The sequence below is a fragment of the Hemitrygon akajei genome, chromosome 9 (assembly GCF_048418815.1).
Source record: "Hemitrygon akajei chromosome 9, sHemAka1.3, whole genome shotgun sequence".
In the NCBI taxonomy this organism is placed as follows: Eukaryota; Metazoa; Chordata; class Chondrichthyes; order Myliobatiformes; family Dasyatidae; genus Hemitrygon; species Hemitrygon akajei.
In genome coordinates this window covers 121,189,137-121,212,779 of record NC_133132.1, presented here as the reverse complement: position 1 = coordinate 121,212,779, position 23,643 = coordinate 121,189,137, and the positions used below count along the sequence as shown (strand labels likewise).

The 23,643-nt window shown below is 40.4% G+C and overlaps 1 protein-coding gene across 4 annotated transcripts in view; it reads right to left on the bottom strand.

Moving 5' to 3' along the window:
* Nucleotides 1–3,784: 3,784 nt before the first annotated feature.
* The window catches only part of LOC140733501 (V-type proton ATPase subunit C 1-A-like), a 76,451-nt gene continuing 56,592 nt past the window's right edge, over nt 3,785–23,643 (bottom strand). For all 4 annotated transcript variants that reach the window (XM_073056917.1, XM_073056919.1, XM_073056918.1 and 1 more), the window contains one exon: nt 3,785–4,346. In XM_073056917.1, the coding sequence (XP_072913018.1) occupies nt 4,251–4,346 (96 nt within the window). In that variant the 3' untranslated portion in view covers nt 3,785–4,250. The remainder of the gene's footprint in view (nt 4,347–23,643) is intronic.

Here is a 23,643-nt window from a genome sequence, read left to right as displayed (position 1 = left end):
GGTTAGGGGCCGTCTTGTATCAGGATCAGGGCGCTGGGCTGAGGCCGGTAGCGCTTGTCAGCCAGAGTTTGTCATCCTCCGAGAGTAATTATCCCACCCACAAGTTGGAGTTCCTGGCACTGAAAAGGATGGTGGTGGATAAGATGAGTGATTATCTCTAGAGGGCCAAGTTTGAGGTAAGGACGGACAACAACCCGCTTACTTACATCCTAACCTTGGCGAAACTGGATGCCACCGGTCATCAGTGGTTGGCTGCTCTGTCTGTATATGATTTCAGCCTGCAGTACCGGCCGGGGAACTGGAACATCGATTCGGACACTCTGTCCCGACGAAGGCATGAGGACCTGGAGGGGGATGAGGAGTGGGAGAGCATTCCTGCATCTGGGGAGAAGGCCATGTGTCAATTTGCTATCACCGTGCAGGCCGAGGAAAAGGAGAGGCCAGATCGTGCAGTGGACCAACCGGGGGCATCTGATGACGCCCTACCCCTAGTTAATGCAGTAGGTCGCTTACAAGATTCAATAGTGGCAGCTTTCTGAGTGCGTGACTCAGTGTGTGAAATGGGTCAGGTAATAAGCAACGCTGATGTTACCTGCTGTACAATTCCTGTTTATGTGATGACTTTGGAGCTGACTCTTCCTTCGGGTTCTCAACTCTTGACTTCTATTTAATAGATTTTTTAAAAATCTCAATCATGAATATATTCAGTGATTGTATCTCTACAGTTCTCTGGATTACAAGATTCCAAGAATCATGACATGCTGAAAGAAAAAAGTAATGCTTACCTCTCAAATGGGTAACATTTCATTCTGCATTTATGTCTCTTCAGAAGCTCAAGGTTCGGTAAGATTACCTCAGATTCTTCTAAGCAAGAGTATAGGTCTAATCATTCCTCAGCACAAGCCCCTCCCCCAAAAAAACTAATATTGTTATTCTGCTTCACTTGAAATGCCTTTGTGCAACCATATTTTATCCACTACTCAAATGAAGTTCTAATCTGGAGAGAAGCCTTTGCTTAGATTGGGTGTATTTATACCACAAAAAATCCTTCAGTTTTATCTACAATAAAATATTGCTGTGGAAGAGGGGGCAGTGTGCAAAACCATCATAATAAACGTTTTGAGCGTAGAATAATTTCTAGCCCATTAATTAGTCACTCCTTTACTGAGTTGTGTAAACTGGCTAGAAAATTAAAAATCTAGAATTAATTCTTTATCTGTGAAATTCTTTAGGACATCCTTAAAATGTTTAATAACATTGTTGTAAGAAGAAATGCAGATTTTGAATTGATATAATGGTCCTAAATTTGGAGCTTTTTCATATTTTGTTACTAATAGGCACTTTAAGATGCATCGTAGTATCAATGAATGGAAAGAATATTGACATGGGAATTGGGTGGCAGGTAGAGACTTCATAATGCTTGATTTTTTCCCACTGTTAAAGTTACTGGTTTCTGGTTTTGAGTAATCATGATTTGAGAAAAGATATGTAATAAGAATAATTGCAAAAAATGTTAATGCTAAGGAACAGAAGTATGTCTTTGCTACGATATCTAACAGCTCCTAAGTTAGACATAATGCAGTTGATATTGAATACAATCCTTTCTACTTTATCCATGCTCAGAAAAACCTCTAAACCATCTGTGACATTTCTAATTCCCATACTGACTTTCCTGACGCCTTTCTTAAATGGGTGACTCGTTATTTTTAAACAGTGTTTAGGAGCCATGTATCTATTTTCTGCCTGTATTGTATGTTGTGGTGACTTGGGTTGGGGCATGGTAGAAGCAAATGAGTATAGTTACATATTCATGCTTTACCTTAATCTAATGGAGAGAGAGAGTGAACAGTAAAAATTAGCCTGTAGCAGCAGAAGCACAGTTGATTACACATAATGTACATAAAGGACATTGGCCTTTGTAAATCAGAACATTGAGAAATGCAGTTGGGATGCTATATTGAAGTTATATAATTTGGCAAGGCCAAATTTGGAGTATTGTGTGCATTTCTGGTCACCTACCTACAGAAAGATATCAAGAAGCTTGAAAGAATGAAGAGAAAATCTACAAGGATGTTGCCAGGAATTGGCAACCTGAGTTATAGGAAGATTCAGTAGGTTAGCAGTTCATTCACTGGAGTGTGGAAGAATGAGTGGAGATTTGATAAAGATATAGAAAATTGAAGACTATAGATGGTATAAAAGTGCACAGGCTTTTTACCCTGATTGGGTAAGACTAGAACTAGAGATCATAGGATAAAGGTGAAATACTTAAGGGTATCTTCTTTACTCAGGGGATGGTGTTAGTGTGGAACAACTGCCAATGGAAGTAGTGGATCTGGTTTCAGCTGCAACAGTTAAGAGAAGTTTTGATAAGTACATGGATGGGAGTGGTATGAAGGGCTGTGATCCAGGTGCGGGTTGATGGGACTGGGCAGAGTAACAGTTTGGCACAGTCTAGATGTGCCAAAGGGCCTGTTTCCCTGTTGTAGTGCTCTTGACTCTATAAGTTAACATAAATTTAAATTAACAATTATTTAGAGTTCTGCGAAAGTTAACATCTTCCACTGTAAATGTAGTAAGGAACTGGAAAAAAATACTCATCATTTTTTTTTTCTGAGTTACTGATGAATGATGAGTGAAATACCCATTAGTATATACAGTAGTTTGCCATTTTTTATTTTAAAATTTTGAGTAATATATCCATATTTTTGCTTTAAAGTTGCCTAAAGAAGATCCCGTTATCCCAAGTGGCCCAAGTTTTCAAGAGTTAGAAAATGATGACTTATGAGTCCACATTTAACTACTTTAAGGCTTTCAGCTTCCGGAGGAAATTAATGCTGTATTGCATAGGCTCTGTCATTGCCTTTTTAGTATGTGTTTATAATTTCCTTATTCAATGGTTTTGCCAACCATCGTATTTACATACAACTCCATGTCATCAATCTGTTCAAATTTCTCATCTTCTGTTTATTTTTAATGAAACCTTTTACAGTATGTTAAACACATCTCAGAGTAAAAATCCAAAGATATTTTGTTTTTCAGTGTCATTGTGAGTTTGTTCAGAGTAAAGGATTTTATTCAACATGTAAACAAGAAAAGCTGCTCCTTTCTATATTTTTTGAAAATGCTTGTACTTCACATTAAAACTTATTTTTGATAAAATATATTTTGAGCTACTCATTAAAATTAACTTAAATTAGAATTATTGATGCTGAAAATATTTTTTTTTAACTCAGTGGTGGAATACAATTTCTGACCTAAATGTGATTTGTTTTCCCAGTCAATGGTGGGATTTTCCAGTTTCAGAGATTTTCTATAATTCTATTAGGCATCCGTACTTAAACTGATAAATTGGATGTCCGTAAGAGCTTGGATGTGGTGCAGAGCCCCAAGGATAGAACCTATGCCTGCACCTAACAAGCTTGGCAACTGGCTTTACTTGGCATGCCATGTTACCTTCACATTGATAAAAACACTTCGGATGAAAAAGGGCCACCAAGAGTTTTTTGTTTGTGTGTGTGTGACCCTGAGCTGCAAGTAAATATTCTACTCCTTCAAATTGTCTAACCTAACAGAGATTGCTATCCCCATGTGGATAATGAAATTGCAGCTGGTTATGGTCACTTCTGATATTTGGCCTGCTGTCCAGCTATGTGAAGTTCTGATTCAAATATGTTTGTGTCATTCACAAGTAAATGGTGCTGCTGTCAAATAAGAACAATTGAGTTGCATGTAAGTACAGGCAAATCGGGACAAAGATTCAAAGAAAAACAACAAAAGTACCTTTTGAGATCACTGATCAACTCCCAAGAAAGAGCTCAGTTTATTCTAAGTAAAATAAAATTAGAACACAATTTATAGTTTCTAATCAATGATGACAAAATTAATGTAGATACAGTCAGTTACTAACATCAATGAAAACATAATAATTGTTCCCAAATGATTGAAATTTTGAATAAGTTGATTGAAATAAAACACAGTAAGTTTTATGGAATGACTGTAGTCTCCTCACCAAGGTTTTATTGGTTATCAACCAAAGTTTTCTAATAGATTATTGTATAGATTTTCAGTAAATATTTTCTACAAAAAAATTAACAAGCATTATGTTTTTATGTTTTTCAGATAAACATTCTTTAAAAATTACTGAGGACACACTTCCATATGTATGTTCATGTAAAATATATATATATAAAACTCATTTGATACAGAAAACAAGTAACTTCCATTTTTGTCACATTGTAGCCAATGATTTACTTAAAGTTAAACAAGTCAATGTCAATTTTGAAGTAGACATAGGCATAGTAATCTTGTTGGCTGACATTCAGTCCAGGGATATCCATGTTGGCCTATTGTAAAAATTAAATACCACTACATTAGAAACAATATTGCAGATTCGGTCCAGTACATCACTGGTAAAGCCCTCCCAGCCATTGAGCACATCTACATGAAACACTGTTGTAGGAAAGCAGCATCCATCATCAGAAATTGCCATGACCCAGGCTCTTCTTGCTGCCATCAGGTAGAAGCTACAGGAGCCTCAAGACTCGCACCACCAGGTTCAAGAACAATTACTACCCCTCAACCATTTGGCTCTTGAACAAAGGGAGATAACTACATCACTTGCCCATCCACTGAGATGTTCCCACAACCAATGATCTCATTTTAAGGACTCTTTATCTCACTATCTTGTTCTCATTATTTATTGCCACTCATTTACATTTGCATTTGGATAGTTTGTTGTCTTCTGCATTCTGGTTGATTTTTCATTGATCCTGTTATAGTTACTAGTCTATAGGTTTGCTGAGTATGCCCACAGGAAAATGAAACTTAGGGTTGTATGTGGTGACATATGTGTACTTAGATAATAAAATTTATTTTGATTTATCAGTTTTATGTATCACTTGATAGTTGCAAATCAAGGTGGTTCTTTCATAACTATTTGGGGCAGGGCTTCCCAACCTGGGGTCCACTGACCCCTTACTTAATGGCATTGGTCGATGGCATTAAAAAGGTTGGAAACCCTTAATTTAGGGCATTTTTTCAGAGAGCAGCAGCCCATGTCCAATTAGAGGATGATAGGACATTTGATAGAGGTGTACAAGAGGCATGGATTGAGTGAACAGCCAGAGATGGCTAATACGAGGGAACATGATGTTAAGATGACTGGAGGAAAGTATGGGGGGGGGCTGTCAGATGTCAGAGGCAAGTTTTCTTTTACATAGTGGGGGCTGTGTGGACTGTGCTGTTGAGGGTGATGGTGGAGGAAAATACATTAGGGACTTTTGAGAGACTTAGATAGGCACATGGGTGATAGAAATTTGAGGGCAATGTGGGAGGGAAGGGTTAGTTCTGTCTTAGAACAGGTTAAAAGATAAGTGGGTCAAAGGACTGTACTGTAATCTTCTATGTTCTATGAAACATTAACTTCTTGCCACTGATATTTGTTTCCATCATTTTTTGGTCTCAATATTTTTCATCATAACTGGGAAAATGAAAAAGAGTTAGTTTCTCATAGATAAGATGGGGAGTGTTAAATAAAACAATAGAAATATATTCAATAGGATTGACTTGGTGAACTATTGATGAAGCCGTCCGATTGATAGCAAGCAATCAGAAGTTGTGAAAAGCAGGTCAAGAGTATAGGGAATGCCAGGATAAAAGGTATGGCCCAACTCAAATGCCCAAATTTTGTCTGCCTTTCTCTAGAATACATGGAACAGTCTTTGCCCTTGAAAGCTGAATACATGGCAAAAAACATGAGACTGGAGGCAGAGATGTGACCAGGACCTGAGGCACATATGCAGATGGGGCATTACCAGGAATAGATCAAGTATGTGGATGGGGCACAATGGGAAAGAGATGAGGTTTGTAGATGGGGCACTGGGGGAATGGGGCTGAATTGTAAATTGGGGGCAAGGCTCTGGTTGGGACTGTGGACAAGGGCACGAGGACAAATTTGCCTATGGAGTACAAGTAGGAATGTAGAAAATAGTGCAGATACCATGGCTAGGAATGGCAGCATGTGCAGGTGGCAGTGGGGGAAGGGGACTAAGTGTGTGGACTGATCACCAAGTGGAACAAGATTAGGTGTGCAGCTGGGCCTCGAATGTAGTCAATATCTGTATGCATGCCCAGAGAAAGTGGAAGCAAGAGCTGAATGGAGGGTGTGTTGGAAAGTCAGGAAGAGATTAGTGGAGGGGTAGGTAGAGGAACTCCTGAATGAAGGGATTCGGATACATGCAGTATTGCCTGTGTGAGGGGTCAAGGGAAAATGGTTGAGAGGGGTGAGAGGAAAGGAGAGACATAGTGGACAAGATCAACAAGCCTACATATGTTTATGCTATTCTGTCTTTAAAATTACTTTCTTACTTGCCTTTTAATAACCTATATCATGGTACTTAATGAAAGGAATATAATTTTAATATACAAGCAGACTAGTTACACAGGACACTCTGTAAAGTTATGTTATTAAGTAGGAAGTAATATATTAATTTAGTTGTTAATCTGGCTCTCACAGTGAAAGCTCTATGTTCATTGTATAGATTGTGAATGGACTGACTTTGTGAACTGCAATTACATAATTGCAAATGCTGAAAACTAATTTTCAGTGGATAAACTCTAGTCCTTTCATTGCTGCATACTACATAGAATCATAGCCAATTACTTAAAGAATTTCAAAGTTCAATATGCTCATATTGTGCTCAGTAACCTGAAAAGATTGTGGGCTTTGTCTTTATCCATTGCAGTAGCCTCATTCTGGTATCTGTCATCACCAATATCACTATGGTAATATTGTAGTAAGCTCAAGCTTTCCTATACAGGATATGTACATGGACAGAAAAGGTTTAGAGGGATTTGGATCAAACACAGACAAATGGCACTAACTAGGATACACATCTTGGTTGTTATGGACAAGTTGAGTAGAAGGCCCTGGTTCTGTGCTGTTTGATTCTTGCACTAACCTTTGCTTGATTTAACTAAAAACTGGGACTCATTTCACAATATATCACCATCTTTCAGACATTTGCAAAGTTCCTAAGTTCTACAGTACAATGTAATTGGAGAGCACTTTATTAGTTCTGGAAAATGGCCATAACTGCTTTGAACAAAACTGACCACTTCTTACCTCATGCCCACAGAAATGCTGCTCATTGCCTACCTACAGCTGGAGGGAAAGGGAAGTGTTTACAGTGTTACTAAGATAATAAACTTGGCTCTTTTTTAATATAAGTTTGACAGATTTCCAGATGTCCAGGTCCCTTGTCATAGAGAAAGATATAAGTTGTCTCATCAGAGGGAACTCTAACTTTGTCAACCTGCAACTAGTTATATGATGTAACCACTCGGTATCTCTGCAGAGCCACATGGAGGATCTCTTTCATAAAAATCAAGGGATCCTGCAGATGCTGGAAGTGCAGAGCTACACACAAAAAATGCTGGACTAACTCAGCAGATCAGGCAACATCTATGGAAATGAATAAACAGTCGACATTTCGGACTGAGATGCTTTATCAGGACTGGAAAGGAAGTGAAAAGATGCCAGAATTAGAAGTTGGGGAAAGGGAAGGAGGATGAGCTAAAGCGGATGGTTGAGGCCAGGTGGGTGGGGCAAGAGAGGTTGAAGGAAGAAGCTGGGAGAAGACAAAGGAAGAATCTGATAGCAGAGGATAGTGGATCATGGGAGAAAGGGAAGGAGGAGGGAATCCAGGGGGTGGTGATAAGAAGGTGAGAAAAAGAGGTAAGAGGCCAGAGTGGCAAAATTAAGAGGGGGATGAGGAAAAAAATTACTGTAAGTTCAAAAAGTTGATGTTCATACTATCATGTTAGAGGCTACCTAGATAGAATATGAGATGCAACTTTTCCAACCTGAGAGTTGCCTCTTTGTGACAGAAGAGGCCATGGACCAACATGGAATGGGAATGGGGATGTTAGGGAGTATTCTGGAGTTATGTAAATATAGCAGATATTAATTCAAACCAGAATCAGGCTTCATTTGTTATTGTAAGTGTGAATAAGTTCAGGAAGCAGAGTCGAAATGGATGGCCTTTCAGAAATACCACTTTTTTCAGAACTAGCTGGGGTGCTTGACAAAGCAGTCCCCCAGTCTATGTTGGGTCTCACCGATGTAGAGGAGGCCACATTGGGATAATGGATGCAGTAGATCAGATCCCTTCCATGTTGGAATTTCTCTTTGTGTAAAGCATTAAGTAAATTTGAAGTCTTAAGTTTAAAAAACACAAACGGGGTTTCTTTCAGATTTATCATTAAAACCATTACTTTTCTGCCTCTGAATGCAAGTTATCCTCTCTAACCACTCACTTAATTCTCTTTTTGAACTTTGAGAGGGAAATTGCTCTTGAAAGCTCAAATGGACAACAGAATTGTCTGCCTTGCACTTCGCCCCAATTTTCTTTTAGGAATGTCCTTGTTAACTCTCTGCAAACTCTTCAATATTTGGCAGACTTTACCTTTCCCTGCCTCCTACTAATTTTCTGTGGGCACATCACAACTTTATTCAGAGTGATCACAAATATAGGATGGATATTGTGGCAAATATTTGGAAACAATGTCTAACCGAGGGGGAAAATGAGGCATGGAGTACATTCCTCAATATCACCAGCTAGTGTTATACAAGTTGCCCAAATCAAAGTCTTTCCTTTTGTTCCACATTTCATGTAATCTGATACATTTTAATTTCTCATACTAGTTTACTGCTGGAATGGTTTCTGCATGTTCAGTTCATGCTTTCTCAGTCAGCCACCTAAAACATTATAATATGTATGAACACAAAGGCTATCCTAGTCATGTAAATGTGGTAGGTTCAGCTTAATAATCACTGTTTTCCTTTAGGAGAACATATCTAGTTTAAATAAAACTGATCCTTTTCCTGTGCTGAAGTTCAGACCTCAGAATCAGGTTTAATATCACTGGCATATGTAATAAAATTTGTTGTTTTGCAGCAGCAGTACATTGCAATATATAATGTAAAATGTAATAAATAGTGCAAAAAGAGAGCAAAAAATAGTGATGTAGTGTTTATGGGTTCATTATCCATTCAGAAATCTGATGGTGGAGGGAAAGGAGCTGTTTCTGAAATGTTGAGTGTGTGTCTACAGGCTCCTTTACCACCTCCTTGATGGCAACAATGAGAAGAGGGTATGCCCTAGATGATGGGGATCCTTAATGATGTATGCTGCTTTTTTTTAGGCATCACCTTTTGAAGGTGACATTGTTGCTGGGGAGAATAGTATGCATGATGAAATTGGCTGACTTTCCACAGTTTTGACCATGATGCAACCGGTTAGAATGCTGTCCATGATGCAGCTGTAGAAATTTTGCAAGAGTCTATGGTAACATACCAAGTATCCTCAAACTCCTAATATAGTTGCTTTCATGCCTTCTTTGTAATTGCATCAATATGTTGGGCTGTTGACACCCAGGAACTTGAAACTGCTCACCTTTTCCACTGCTGACCCCTCGATGAGTAGTGTGTGTTCCCTTGACTTCCCCTTCCTGAAGTTCACAATCAATTCCTTACTCTTACTGCCACTGAGTGCAAGTGGTTGTTGCAACACCATCGCAACCATCTGCCAACAATAGTTGTTTCATCAGCAAATGTATAGATGGTGATTGCCTTGTGCCCAGCCCAGTCATGGTTAGAGAGAGTACAGCAGTACGCACCCTGAAGGTGGGCCAGTGCTGACTGTCAACAAGTAGGACCTGTCCCCTAGACACGGAGCTTACATTGAAAACCTATCAAGTAAATCCTTTAGTGTAACAGTTATAAATACTGTCAGATCTATGGTTACTCCAGTTGGCACAACTATTTCTAGGCCTAATTAGTCTCTGGAAAAATACAACAGCCAAACAAGTTGCCTCAACCATTGGCTAAATTACTGGAATCATCTACAGATCTGAGTTTAAGACAAAGAAAGTTTTTTTAAAAAATCACACAATTCTTACTAATGTTTCATCTGTTACGTTTCCTAAATTTTCCATTTTTATTTCTAGCGATTTAAGGATTATAATGGAAATGTCATGGACTTTTAATGTCTAAATGTAGTGAAGTTATTTAAAAATATTGGTCGAATAATCAGAACAGTAAGAAAGAATCTACAGGATTTTATGATAAAGCTTTATAAACATTCTCAAATTACATCCAAAGCATTTTTAATTTTGCCAGAATGTGAATTCAACTTTGCTTCATGAAAATGGTTAAGTTCACATTATGTGCACACAATGCATAATGCAAAACTCTGTGTAGTGCTCGAGATTTCAAGTATATGCAAAATTTCTTGTGTTTAAAATGTTTGTGCTTGTCTCTTTATAAAGCAAAATGCAATGGCAGATACTCCGCTATGTTTGAATTGAATGACAGAACCAAATTAAAAGGGCAAAGAGCCTGCTTCTGATGCTATTTTTTTGTTTGTGCATGGAGAATCTCTGCAAGCTGCCTTGTATATTAGTGCACTGTGAAGTGTAAAGTGTTATGTTGTCATTTTTGCAGTTTGTAAGAAGAAAGATATATAAAAGTTAAGTGAGAGCACTGCAGTGATTCTGTCTTTGACTCTTCTGGCTGCAGAAATTGAGATTTCCATCACGACCACTTTTCTGAAGGGAGAATGTCTCATGTTTCCTGAATGAACTAATATTATATGAGGTTGTGAACTCTGAATATCAAAATGATTATAATGAAGAAAATAATAGTTCTAATGATTTTAAAAAACTTGAAAGCCAAGTGGATTTCATCCGAGGCTTTTAGAAGAAACTCGTGAAAACATTGCCAAGGAGCATAAGTTTCACCTGATAATATTATGCCACTTTGCTTATTAAGTAAAGCAGGAAAATTACAAGCAAGTTATTTTGAAATCTGTGATCTGGAATTAGATGGTCAATAGCTAAGGATTGCTTGGAATTTTTGCATGATCAAAGCAATACTGCACGATGTATAAATGAATAATTTTGAAGAGGTGAGTAAATTAGACAAAGAAATAACTCTAAAGATTATGAACATTGACTTCCAAAAAGCATTCTGTACTAACACAGGATTGAGTCTGTTAAATAAAGCTAATCTCTTTGTGTTAAAGACAAATTACTAACATTGTTAAGCAGAATAAAAGTATTCAGCTTTATTTACAATTGATTTAGATGATGGAATAGAAAGCTATGCACCTCAAGTTAGCCAATAACACAAAGCTGGGTGACCATTAGAAGCTGTGCAGATGGAAGCATTAAATTACAAATGAGACATTAATTGATTAAGAAAACAAGTAAAATTGGGCAAATTAATTTCAATGCAGGCAAACATAATCATGTGGTTTAAAACTAAAAACGAATAGACAACATTTTTGAAAGGCTTAAGTGCTAGAAACACTGAGGTCTGACAAGTCTGGCTGGGAGGTATCCATGGATATAGATCATCAAAATATTACAGAGCACAGAAAATATCTTAAAATGGTCGTAGAATGATGGCTTTTTAATCTAGAGGACTGAAGCACGTGTTTCTACAACTATATATAACTAGATAACTGAACAGTACTATGGTGATATGACGTGTAAGAATGTGATTGGAGAGAGTTCTGAGCATGCATGGGAATGATAGAAAGATCGAGAAAACATGGCGTTGTAAGCACATTGTGGTTGTTGTTAAATAAAAGTTCTATTTCTTCCAGAAGATGTTTCTTTATTAGTAACCCACGGTACGTATAAATATAAAGAACACAACATGGTGTCAGAAGTTGGTCTGGAAGAATAATACATTTCCTAACATGGGAGAATCGAAGATAATTTTCTGAAAAATGAGTTTGAACTGTTTTGGTGTTTATTAACAATTTTACAAATGGAAGGTTTGCAGCCTTACTGACACTTCAATTGTCTGATAACGTAGCTGAGAACTAGAGAAAATTTAAGCAACGTTTTGAATTGTACCTATCGGCCATTGAAGTGGATCAAAAACCGGAAAAAACGAAAGCTGCGCTTCTACTCCACGTAATAGGTGGTGACGCAATTGAGGTATATAATCATTTTATTTTTGAAAATGGAGATAATTTAAAGTTAAAATCGATAATGGACGAATTTGAAGCATTTTGTATACCGAAGTGTAAGGTGACGTATGAGCGGTATAAATTTTTTACATGTACTCAGAGAGCTGGTGAAACTATTGATCAATATGTCACTGAGTTGAGACACCAGAGTAAAACATGCAAGTTTGGAGAACTGACAGACTCTCTCATTAAAGACAGAATTGTTTGTGGCATTCTGGATAATAGTCTGAGAGAAAAATTGTTAAGAGAACAATACTTAGACTTAGAAGAAGCTTTGATGCTCTGCAAAGCTTTGGAAACCATGACGTCACAGGCTAAAGATCTTTTCATGGAGAACTGCAACGTAGACGCTGTGAGCAAGCACGAACATATTAGAATAAATAATAAAACGACAACAAAACCGACAGCAAGACGTTATCTGAGAGAAAGAAGCTATAGATAGATAGATAGATGCTGTGGGTAGCAGCATCGGCCAAAACAGTGTCCTGCGTATGGGAAAATGTGCAACGACTGCGGTAAGAGTAATCATTTTTCACACAGTTGCAGAAGTAGAAAGAAAATTAAACAAGTAAATGCAGTGCTTGAAAATGAACTTGAGTTTTATATAAATGTGCTTTGTGAAAACAAAGTAAGACTGACTGGACTATTCCATTGCAAGTGAACCAAAACAATATTCTGTTTAAACTTGATACGGGAGCACGAGTAAATGTTCTTGCAGAATCTGAGTTTAATGCGTTAAAGCCAAGACCAAAGTTACATAAGACAAATATAAAAGTGACTGGGTATTCAGGTGCAGACATTCCAGTTAAAAGAACGTGTGGCAAAAGTATCACACAAAAAATATTGTGCACACGCCTTCATTTGTGGTCATTTATCTGCCTGTTAGAGACTGAATTTGGTGAAAAGAGTTTTAGTCCTGGACAGTGACACAGAGTCAGAATACAGTGACTTGATGAAAGAATATGAAGACTTGTTCAAAGGCCTTGGTTATTTTCCAGGAGAGCACACGACAGTACATCCATGTAGAAAAGTGCCTTTTGCATTATGTCATCAACTGAAAACAGAGCTTGACAGAATGGAATGGCTAGGAGTCATAAAAAAAATTGATGAACCCACTGAATGGGTCAATTCGTTTGTCATTGTTGATAAGAAAAATGGAAAACTGAGGATTTGCTTAGATCCAAGAGACTTGAATCGAGCCATTAAAAGAGAGCATTTCAAATTGCCTACTCATGAAGAAATTATGTCACAGTTTGCTAATGCAAAGTTCTTTTTTCTGGCAACTTAATGAACTGAACCTAATGAACTTGATGAACTGAGTTCAAAGTTGTGTACCTTTAACACTCCTTTTGCCAGATATTGTTTTCTTCAGCTTCCGTTTGGAATTGCATCAGCTCCTGAAGTGTACCATAAAACCATTCATATGTTATATGAGCACATTGAGGGCGTGGATACTTCCATGGACAATGTTATTGTTTGGGGATTATCTAAACAAGAGCATGACGCCAGAGTCAGACAAGTCTTTGAGGCAACAAACAAAGCTAACCTGAAATTGAATAAAGAAAAATGTCAGCTAGGAGTGACTGAACTTACCTTTGTGGGTGATCTCATCAGCGATGAGGGTGTGCGTCCTGATCCATTGAAGGTTTCTGCTATTGAGAACATGCCAAGACCGCAATGTAAAAAGGATGTTCAAAGGTTCATGGGAATGGTCAATTACATGGGAAAATTCATACCCAATCTTTCGGAACAGCTTACTCCATTGAGGCAGCTAACAAAAAGAAAAACGAATGGAGCTGGAATCATGAACAGGAGAAGGCATGGCAAAATCTCAAGAAAGTGCTCACTAAAGAACCTATGTTGAAATTCTATTGATACTGAGAGACCCATCAAAATTTCATGTGATGCATCTCAAGCAGGCTTAGGGGCAGTATTATTCCAGAAACATGATAAGGAATGGCTACCAGTGGCATATGCATCTCGTTCATTATCTGATCCAGAAACAAGGTATGCCCAAATTGAAAAAGAATGTTTGCTTGCGAGAGATTTCATCAGTTTGTGTCAGGGCAATCTATTGATGTTGAAACTGAGCATAAGCCGCTGATTGCATTGTTTCACAAACCTTTAAGAAACTGTCCTTTGCGAATTCAGCGAATGATGATCAAATTGCAAAGATATGCACTGATTATGTCATACACACCTGGAAAATTCATGTACACGGCTGACACACTTTCCAGAGCTGTGGATCCAACAACAAAAAGCAGTCACAGGGACACTGTTGAGGTTCAAGCATTTGTTGATATGATCATAGAGACTGTGCCTGTTGCTCATGAAAAGTTGAAACTGTTAAGTCTTGAGACAGAGAGGGACAAAATTCTCAGTCAGGTAATACAAGTGGTGATGGATGGATGGCCAGATAATAAGCATGACTGTACCTCAGAAATACAAGAATATTGGAACCACAGATCAGAACTTTCTGTTGTGGATAGGTTATTGTACAAAGGTAGCAGAATTGTGATTCCTAAAAGTCTCTGAAAAGAAATGCTTGGGAAAATACATGAAGGCCACCTAGGTATTGAAAAGTGTAAGAGAAGGGCGTGTTTTGACCCAGGATGAATCAAGAAATTGCAGAATTGGTGTCTTCTTGTCAAATATGCCTTAACTACCAACCTAGCAACCCTAAGGAGCCACTGCATCCATATCCTAATCCTCAGAGACCTTATCAGAAGGTAGGCATTGATCTTTTTGTAACTGACAACAAAGATTATCTATTAATAACAGATTACTACTCATTGTATCCTGAAGTATGTGGTCTGAGCAGAACAACTGCAGAGAATGTAATTACATGCATGAGATCAGTTTTTTCCAGACATGGTGTACCTGATGGAGTTTTCAGACAACGGTCCACCATTCAATAGTGAATGCATGAGACATTTTGCTCATGAATGGGGCTTTGTTCATACAACATCTAGTCCATTTTTCCCTCAGTCCAATGGATTAGTTGAGAAGTCGGTAGGAATTATCAAGAAACTGATGCATAAAGCAAAAGATAGTGGAGGTGATTTTTATAAAGCTTTATTAGCCTATCGCAGTACTCCACTTGAATGTGGATTTTCACCTGCTCAGCTCTTGATGCAACGCTGTTTGAGATCCAATTTGCCAATGGATGAGAGCCTTCTGAGAACAGAGGGAGGTGAACGAGTGAAAAGATGGAAAGATGAACACAAAGCAAAGCAGAAAATATACTTTGACAGATGTTCTCGTCCATTACCTGAACTGCACCAAGGAGATGAAGTAAGGGTACAAGGCAAAATGAACACATGGACACAGAAAGCTACAGTACTTGAAGAAATACAACCCAGATCATACATGGTCCAAACAGAAGATGGAATGTTGAGAAGAAATCACGAAGACCTCAAGAAAGAGCCAACGTCAGAGTTTCAGTTAACTGATGCAGACCAGACAAAACATGGAAATAACAACAAAACACAAGAACTGTGTGAAGCACTTAGAAGGTCTACTCATGTTCATAAACCCCCAGAGAGACTGATAGAGATATGTTAAATTATGCATTTGCTCTGGTCAATGTTGCTAATTGTTTTTCATTTTAAGGAAAGGAAGATATGGTGATATGACGTGTAAGAACGTGATTAGAGAGTGTTCTGAGCATGCGTGGGAATGATAGAAAGATCGAGAAAACATGGTGTTGTGGTTGTTGTTAAATAAAAGTTCTATTTCTTCCAGAAGATGTTTCTTTACTAGTAACCCATGGTATGTAAAAATATAAAGAACACAACAAGTACAGGTGTCCCCTGTTTTTCGAACGTTCGCTTTATGACACCTCGCTGTTACGAAAGACCTACCCATTAGTTACCTGTTTTTGCTAACAGAAGGTGTTTTCACTGTTATGAAAAAAAAGGCAGCGCGCGCCAAGCAGCCAAGCTCCTCCCCCGGAACTGCATTCTAGCCAGCATTGCTTAAACATATGCCTGTGAGCATCTGTGCTTCATGTCAATTTATTTTGTGCATCCGTTAGCAAGATGCATTCTAAGGTATCGGAAAAGCCTAAAAGAGCTCGTAAGGGTGTTACACTTAGCATAAAACTGGACATAATTAAGCATTTCGATTGTGGTGAACAAAGTAAGAACAAAGTGAGTTTGGCTTATGGAAGTTGACGAAGATGATGTTGAAAAGGTTTTGGCATCCCATGACCAAGAACTGACAGATGAAGAGTTGATGCACTCGCAAGAGGAAAGGTAACAATCGAAACCGAACTCAGTAGTGAACGGACCAAAAGCGAAGTCGTCCAGGAACTGAACGTGAAGCAATTGTGTAAGACTTTTGCTGCGATTGACAATGCTGCAATAATTGCAGAAAAGTATGACTTTAATTTTGAAAGGGTACGTAGGTTTAGGACATATTTGCAGGATGATTTGTGTGCTTACAAAGAACTGTATGATAGAAAAATACACAAGGCTAAACAGTCAAGCATACTGTTGTTTTTCAAGCCTTTCACATCAGCCACAGTAGATGACGAACCTCGGCCTTCGACATCGAGGCAGGCAGGCAGGCATAGAAGAAGATGACCTGCCTGCCCTGATGGAAACAGACGATGATGAGATGACACCCCAGTATCCCACCACCCCAACCTCCGACTCAGCCTAACACAACATCATCAGTGTGCTTGCTGTCTTCCCGATTCCGGTAAGTGATACTACACTGTACATACATTATTTCTATTTTACATAGGCTGTGTATTTTTATGTGTTATCTCGTATGATTTGTTATTTAGTATAATTTGGCAGCTTCATAGCTTAAAGGTTACTGGAGAGAGTGTTCCTACCGAGAGCACCTGCGCCGAGTGTTTCTGCCAAGAGCACTTGTGTGAGATTTTCACTGCGGTGGACAGTGCTGCAATAATTGCAGAAGAGTATTCCTACATTATATAGGCTATGTGTTTATCATATCATTCCTGCTTTTACTATATGTCACTGTTATTTTAGGTTTTGTGTATTACTTGGCATGATTTGGTAGGTTTGTTTTGGGTCTGCGAATGCTCACAAATTTTTCCCCTATGAATAAATGGTAATTGCTGTTTCACTTTACGACATTCCGGCTTACGAACTGTTTCATAAGAATGCTCTACCTTCAGATGGCGGGGGAAATCTGTACAACATTGGAGCAGACCCTTCAGCCTAAAGTGTCTGTACTGACCATGATGCCAATTTTAATTAATTCCATCTGCCTGCACATAGGCCATATACCTCCATTCCCTGCTTGTTCACATGCCTGTCTAAATTGCTCTTTAATGCCGCTGTTTCACCACTTCCATAGGCAGTGTGTGTTCTAAGCTACCACTTTTTTAAAAACTCCTTATGAATCTTTCAAGTTTTCCCAACTCTCAACTTGGATCATAAGTCATAGAAGCAGAATTAAGCCATTCAGCCCATCAAGTCTGCTCCACTGTTCCATCATGGTTGATCCCAGAACCCACTTAACCACATACTCCTGCATTCTCACCATATCCTTTGATGCCCTGACTGATCAGGAGACAATCAACTGCCCTAAATACACCCATGGAATTGGCCTCCACCTCTGTCTGTGGTAGAGCATTCCACAGATGTACTACTCTCTGGCTAAAAAAAATTCCGCCTTAACTCTGTTCTATAGGGTCACCCCTCAAATTTGAGGCAGTGCCCTTTAGTTCTGGATATCCCCACCATAGGAAACATCCTCTCCACATCCACCCTATCTAGTCCTTTCAACATTCAGTAGGTTTCAATGAGATCGGCCTGCATTCTTTTGAATTCCAGTGTTAAGTACAGACCCAAAGCTGCCAAACGCTCCTCATATTCCTTCATTCCCGGAATCATCCTCATGAACCTCCTCTGGATTCTCTACAATGACAGCACATCCTTTCTGAGATATAGAGCCCCAAAGCTGTTGACAGTACTCTTAAGTGTAGCCTGATTAGTGTCTTATAAAGGGTCAGCATTATAGAACATAGAACAATAGAGCACAGTACAGGCCCTTCGGCCCACAATGTTGTGCCGACCCTAAACCCTGCCTCTCATATAACCCTCCACCTTAAATTCCTCCATATACCTGTCTTGTAGTCTCTTTAAATTTCACTAGTGTATCTGCCTCCACCACTGACTCAGGCTGTGTATTCCACACACCATCCACTCTGAGTAAAAAAACTTCCCTCTAATATCCCCCTTGAACTCTCCACCCCTTACCTTAAAGCCATGTCCTCTTGTATTGAGCAGTGGTGCCCTGGGGAAGAGGCGCTGGCTGTTCACTCTATCTATTCCTCTTAATATCTTGTACACCTCTATCATGTCTCCTTTCATCCTCCTACTCTCCCTTAATCTCTGATCATAATGCATACTCTCTAAACCAGGCAGCATCCTGGTAAATCTCCTCTGTATCCTTTCCAATGCTTCCACATCCTTCCCATAGTGAGGCAACCAGAACTGGACACGGTTCTCCAAGTGTGGCCTAACCAGAGTTTTATAGAACTGCATCATTACCCCACAACTTTTAAACTCTATCCCTCAACTTATGAAAGCTAACACTCCATAAGCTTTCTTAACTACCCTATCTACCTGTGAGGCAACTTTCAGGGATCTGTGGACATGTACCCCCAGATCCCTCTGCTCCTCCACACTCCCAAGTATCCTGCCATTTACTTTGTACTCTGCCTTGGAGTTTGTCCTTCCAAAGTGTACCACCTCACACTTCTCTTGGTTGAACTCCATTTGCCACTTCTCAGCCCACTTCTGCATCTTATCAATGTCTCTCTGCAATCTTCGACAATCCTCAACACTATCCACACCACCACCAACCTTTGTGTCATCTGCAAGCTAGCCAACCCACCCTTCTACCCTCACATCCAGGTCGTTAATAAAAATCACGAAAAGTAGAGGTCCCAGAACCGATCCTTGTGGGACACCACTAGTCACAACCCTCCAATCTGAATGTACTCTCTTCACCACGACCCTCTGCTTTCTGCAGGCAAGCCAATTCTGAATCCACCTGGCCAAACATCCCTGGATCCTATGCCTTATGACTTTCTGAATAAGCCTACCTTGTGGTACCTTGTCAAATTCCTTACTAAAATCCATGTAGATCACATCCGCTGCACTACCCTCATCTATATGCCTGGTCACCTCCTCAAAGAACACTATCAGGCTTGTTAGACATGATCTGCCCTTCACAAAGCCATGCTGACTGTCCCTGATGAGACCATGATGCTGTAAATGCCTGTAGATTTTATCTCTAAGAATCTTTTCCAACAGCTTTCCCACCACAGACATAAGGCTCATTGGTCTATAATTACCTGGACTATCCCTACTACCTTCTTTGAACAAGGGGACAACATTTGCCTCCCTCCAATCCTCCGGTACCATTCCCGTGGACAACGAGGACATAAAGATCCTAGCCAGAGGCTCAGCAATCTCTTCACTCGCCTCGTGGAGCAGCCTGGGGAATATTCCATCAGGCCCCGGGGACTTATCCATCCTAATGTATTTTAACAACTCCAACACATCTTCTCCCTTAATATCAACATGCTCCAGAACATCAACCTCACTCATATTGTCCTCACCATCATCGTTCCCTCTCATTGGTGAATACCGAAGAGAAGTATTCATTGAGGACCATGCTCACTTCCACAGCCTCCAGGCACATCTTCCCACCTTTATCTCTAATCGGTCCTATCTTCACTCCTGTCAACCTTTTGTTCTTCACATAACTGAAGAATGCCTTAAGGTTTTCCTTTACTCTACTCCCCAAGACCTTCTCATGCCCCCTTCTTGCTTTCCTCAGCCCCTTCTTAAGCTACTTTCTTGCTACCCTATACTCCTCAATAGACTCATCTGATCCTTGCTTCCTAAACCTCACGTATGCTGCCTTCTTCCATCTGACTAGATTCTCCACCTCACTGGTCACCCATGGTTCCTTCACCCCACCTTTCTTTATCTTCCTCACTGGGACAAATTTATTCCTAACATCCTGCAAGAGATCCCTAAACATCGACCACATGTCCATAGTACATTTCCCTGCAAAAACATCATCCCAATTCACACCCGCAAGTACTAGCCTTATATCCTCATAATTTGCCCTTCCCCAATTAAAAATTTTCCTGTCCTCTCTGATTCTATCCTTTTCCATGATAATGTGAAAGGCCAGGGAGCAGTGGTCACTGTCCCCCAGATGCTCACCACTGAGAGATCTATGACCTGTTATGAATGTGCCACAACGCTGAGGGGCCGAAGGGTACAAAGTCGCCCCCTCCTTTTCAAGAATCACAAGATCGCTATTTGGGTCTGGGACCCAGGAAATGAGAGAAAGACACGCAGACTCCACAAGGGTTGGAATGTGTCCTGGCCTCAGCGAAACAAAAACCCCTGATAACGGCTATTGTCTCTTGGAGACGGAATTGTGTATTGAGTACTGTACTATTCATTGAAGCCCCTCAGGGGATGACCAGAGTGGGCTGGTTGAGGGATTGCATCATCCCAACCTGGTTGACATCTGAGACCCCGTGAGTAAGGATAAAAGAGAGTCTGGGGAACAACGCCTTTAGACGCACCAGGAGAAACGCTAGAAATCCCGTGACAGCGTTTAATAGCGACAGCCGGTGGGGGGCTCGTGTGCGTCCTTCCCTTGCCTGGGATTGGCGGCCTCACCACGGAAGAACGGCTTTAGCTAAAGGAAAGACCACCAGTGAACGGCCACACCAACGAGACTCTGATGGATCGAAATCTTAAAAAGGAAAGCCGGCAAGTTTCTAAAAATCTCTCTCTCTCTCCAACCAAAGGCTGCAGCCTGCATGAACTGAGTGACTTTTATATTTCCATCGGACAATACATTTATCCCCTAGACAACGATAGAGCTTATTTCTTATTGATTATTATTATACCCGCACTTTTAGATATAGTATTGACGACGTATATTATCTGTATGTTTGCATTGATATTATTTTTGTGTATTTTTACTAATAAATACTGTTAAAAATAGTACCATCAGACTTCAACGGACCTCTCCATTTTTGCTGGTAAGTGACCCAGTTACGGGGTTCGTCACAAAGTGGGGGCTCGTCCGGGATTTGATACCAAATTGGAGGGCCAGTGAATCGGGCTTTTAAGTCCAAATGTGCATCTGGTTGCGCGGGTAACCAGACAGGAAACCAGCAAAGATGGACGTGGATGAATTTAGAGAAAAATCGACTCTGGAGGCGCTAGAGGCTGCCACAAAGTCAGACTTGATAAATATTGCGAAAGGACTAAACCTCGCAGAGGTGAGGTTGTCAATGAAAAAGCAGGAGGTGCGGAGGGCCATAACCCAGTATTATATTGTGAAGAATGTGTTTTCTGCTGAGGTATTGGAAAATATCCCTGAAAAGGTACCAGCTAGTGGGACGGCTCAGTTAGAGTTGGAGAAATTAAGGTTGGAACATGAAATTAAGTTGAAGCAGCTGAAAAGGAAAAAGAAAGGGCAGAAAAGGAAAAAGAAAGAGCCGACAAGCGAAGGGAGTATGCGCTCCAGCTCAAGGAGTTAGCGGTGAAGAGGGAGCAGGAAAGAGCTGAAAGGGAGCATGAAATTCAGTTAAAACAGCTGGAAGCAGCTGAAAAGGAGAAGGGCCGAAAAGGAGAAGGAAAGAGCCGAGAAGGAGAGAGAGTATGAGGAGAAAGAGAAACAGAGGCAACATGACTTGGACATGGAGAAGTTAAGGCAAGAGCGAAGAGCTCAAGGGTCAGACCGAGAGGAGCGGTTTAATGTTAGTCGGGAGTTTAGGTTAGTACCTCCGTTCGAGGAGACGGATGTTGATAGTTATTTCTTGCATTTTGAAAAGGTGGCAGTGAGTCAGAAGTGGCCCAAAGAGCAATGGATGGCATTGTTACAAAGTGTGTTAAAAGGGAAGGCACAACGGGCATATGCGGCGTTGTCCATGGAGGAGGAAGAGTCGGAGAATTATGAAAAAGTAAAGGAGGCCATTCTTCCGGCCTATGAATTGGTACCTGAGGCCTGTAGACAAAAGTTCAGAAATTTAAAGAAAGGGTGGAATCAGATGTATACCGCGTTTGCCTATGAGAAGGGTGTGCTCTTGGATTGCTGGTGTGCAGCAGAAATAGTGGAAGAAGATTTTTGGCGTCTCAGGGAGTTAATTCTGATTGAGGAATTTAAAGGTGATATCCGGATGTATTTGAATGAGAAGCCAAATAAGTCCATCTCTGAATTTGCTAGGTTCGCAGATGAATATGCCCTAACCCACAAGACAAAGTTTTCCTCGAATAAAAGTTACCAGAGAGACCGTGGGAATGGTAGAGAAAGCCCGCCGGCTGAGGCAGAGATCCCGCCGGGAGCTAGTGGTAAAATTAAGGAGGAGGAAAGGCAAGACGGCAGGAGAGGTCCTGGCTTGACCTGTTTTAATTGTGGAAAGGTGGGTCATATTGCATCTAAGTGCCTTGCTCCGAGGAAGGAGACAGGAAAATGGAAAGCAGCAGTCCCTACAGGATGTGCTGTGGTGATCAGTAAATCGACGAGAGAGCCCCAGGTAGACAGAGTACGAAAAGGGTCTGAGAAATGTATTTCAGAAGGAACTGTGTCTGTGAGAGAGGGAGACATACCAGTTCCAGTGCGGATCTGGAGAGACACGGGAGCTGAGCTGTCATTGATTAGCAGTAAGGTACTGGATTTTGGTCGCAAGACTGGAGAGGTAGCTTTGAGAGGCATAGGAAAAGGGACAGAAGTGGTGCCCTTGCATAGGATCATTATAAATTGTGAGCTGGTATCTGGACCAGTTGAAATAGGGGTGCGATCAGAATTCCTGAGAACTGACGTAGACATCCTTCTGGGTAACGATTTAGCTGGTGGTGACGTTTGGTCGGCCATGGAGCTGACAAGCCAGCCTGTAAGTGTTAAGTCCCACCCCTAGATTCCAAGATCTATCCCGCATGCGCGACCACTCGCAGCATGTCGAGAAAGGCAGTTGAGAACGAGACCAGTTTAAATCCGGCCAGTATTGATTTGGCCGAGACGTTTTTACCGACCCTGTACCAAGAGGGTTTAGAGGGTGATAAAACGGAGAATAGGAAAGCGAAACAGAGTAAGGGAGAGGAGGTAGACCTTCCCTTAGCCAGGAGGAAATTTATAGAGGCACGAAGATGAGAAACAGAAAAGGCTGTTAAAAGGTCCAGAGTTGGACATGGATGATCTGTCTGGTTTGGCAGAACTGTTTGAAGAAGTTGAAAATTCTAAAGGTGTTCCCGATAATGAAATGAGGGCAGTCCTAGATGAAAAGGGTGCCCTTACCTTGAAGAAGTCTGCTGGGTTGGCAGATGAGGTTGTTTCAGCCCGCGGGGTTGAGTTTACTCCGGAAGGGAGTTGCCCAGAGAGTAACTGGGAGGATCAGGGGAATTTAGAATTTGAAAAGGGTATGGGTATTGAAAGCCTGGAAGAGGCAAATGTCCCATTTGAGTGTGTTCAAGATGTGGATGCACGTGGTACTGAACCTAGTAATGGAGCTCAGAAAAAGTCTGAGGTATTTGATTCAGTTGAAAAGGAATGCAGTCCTTGTGGGTCAGATGGACTT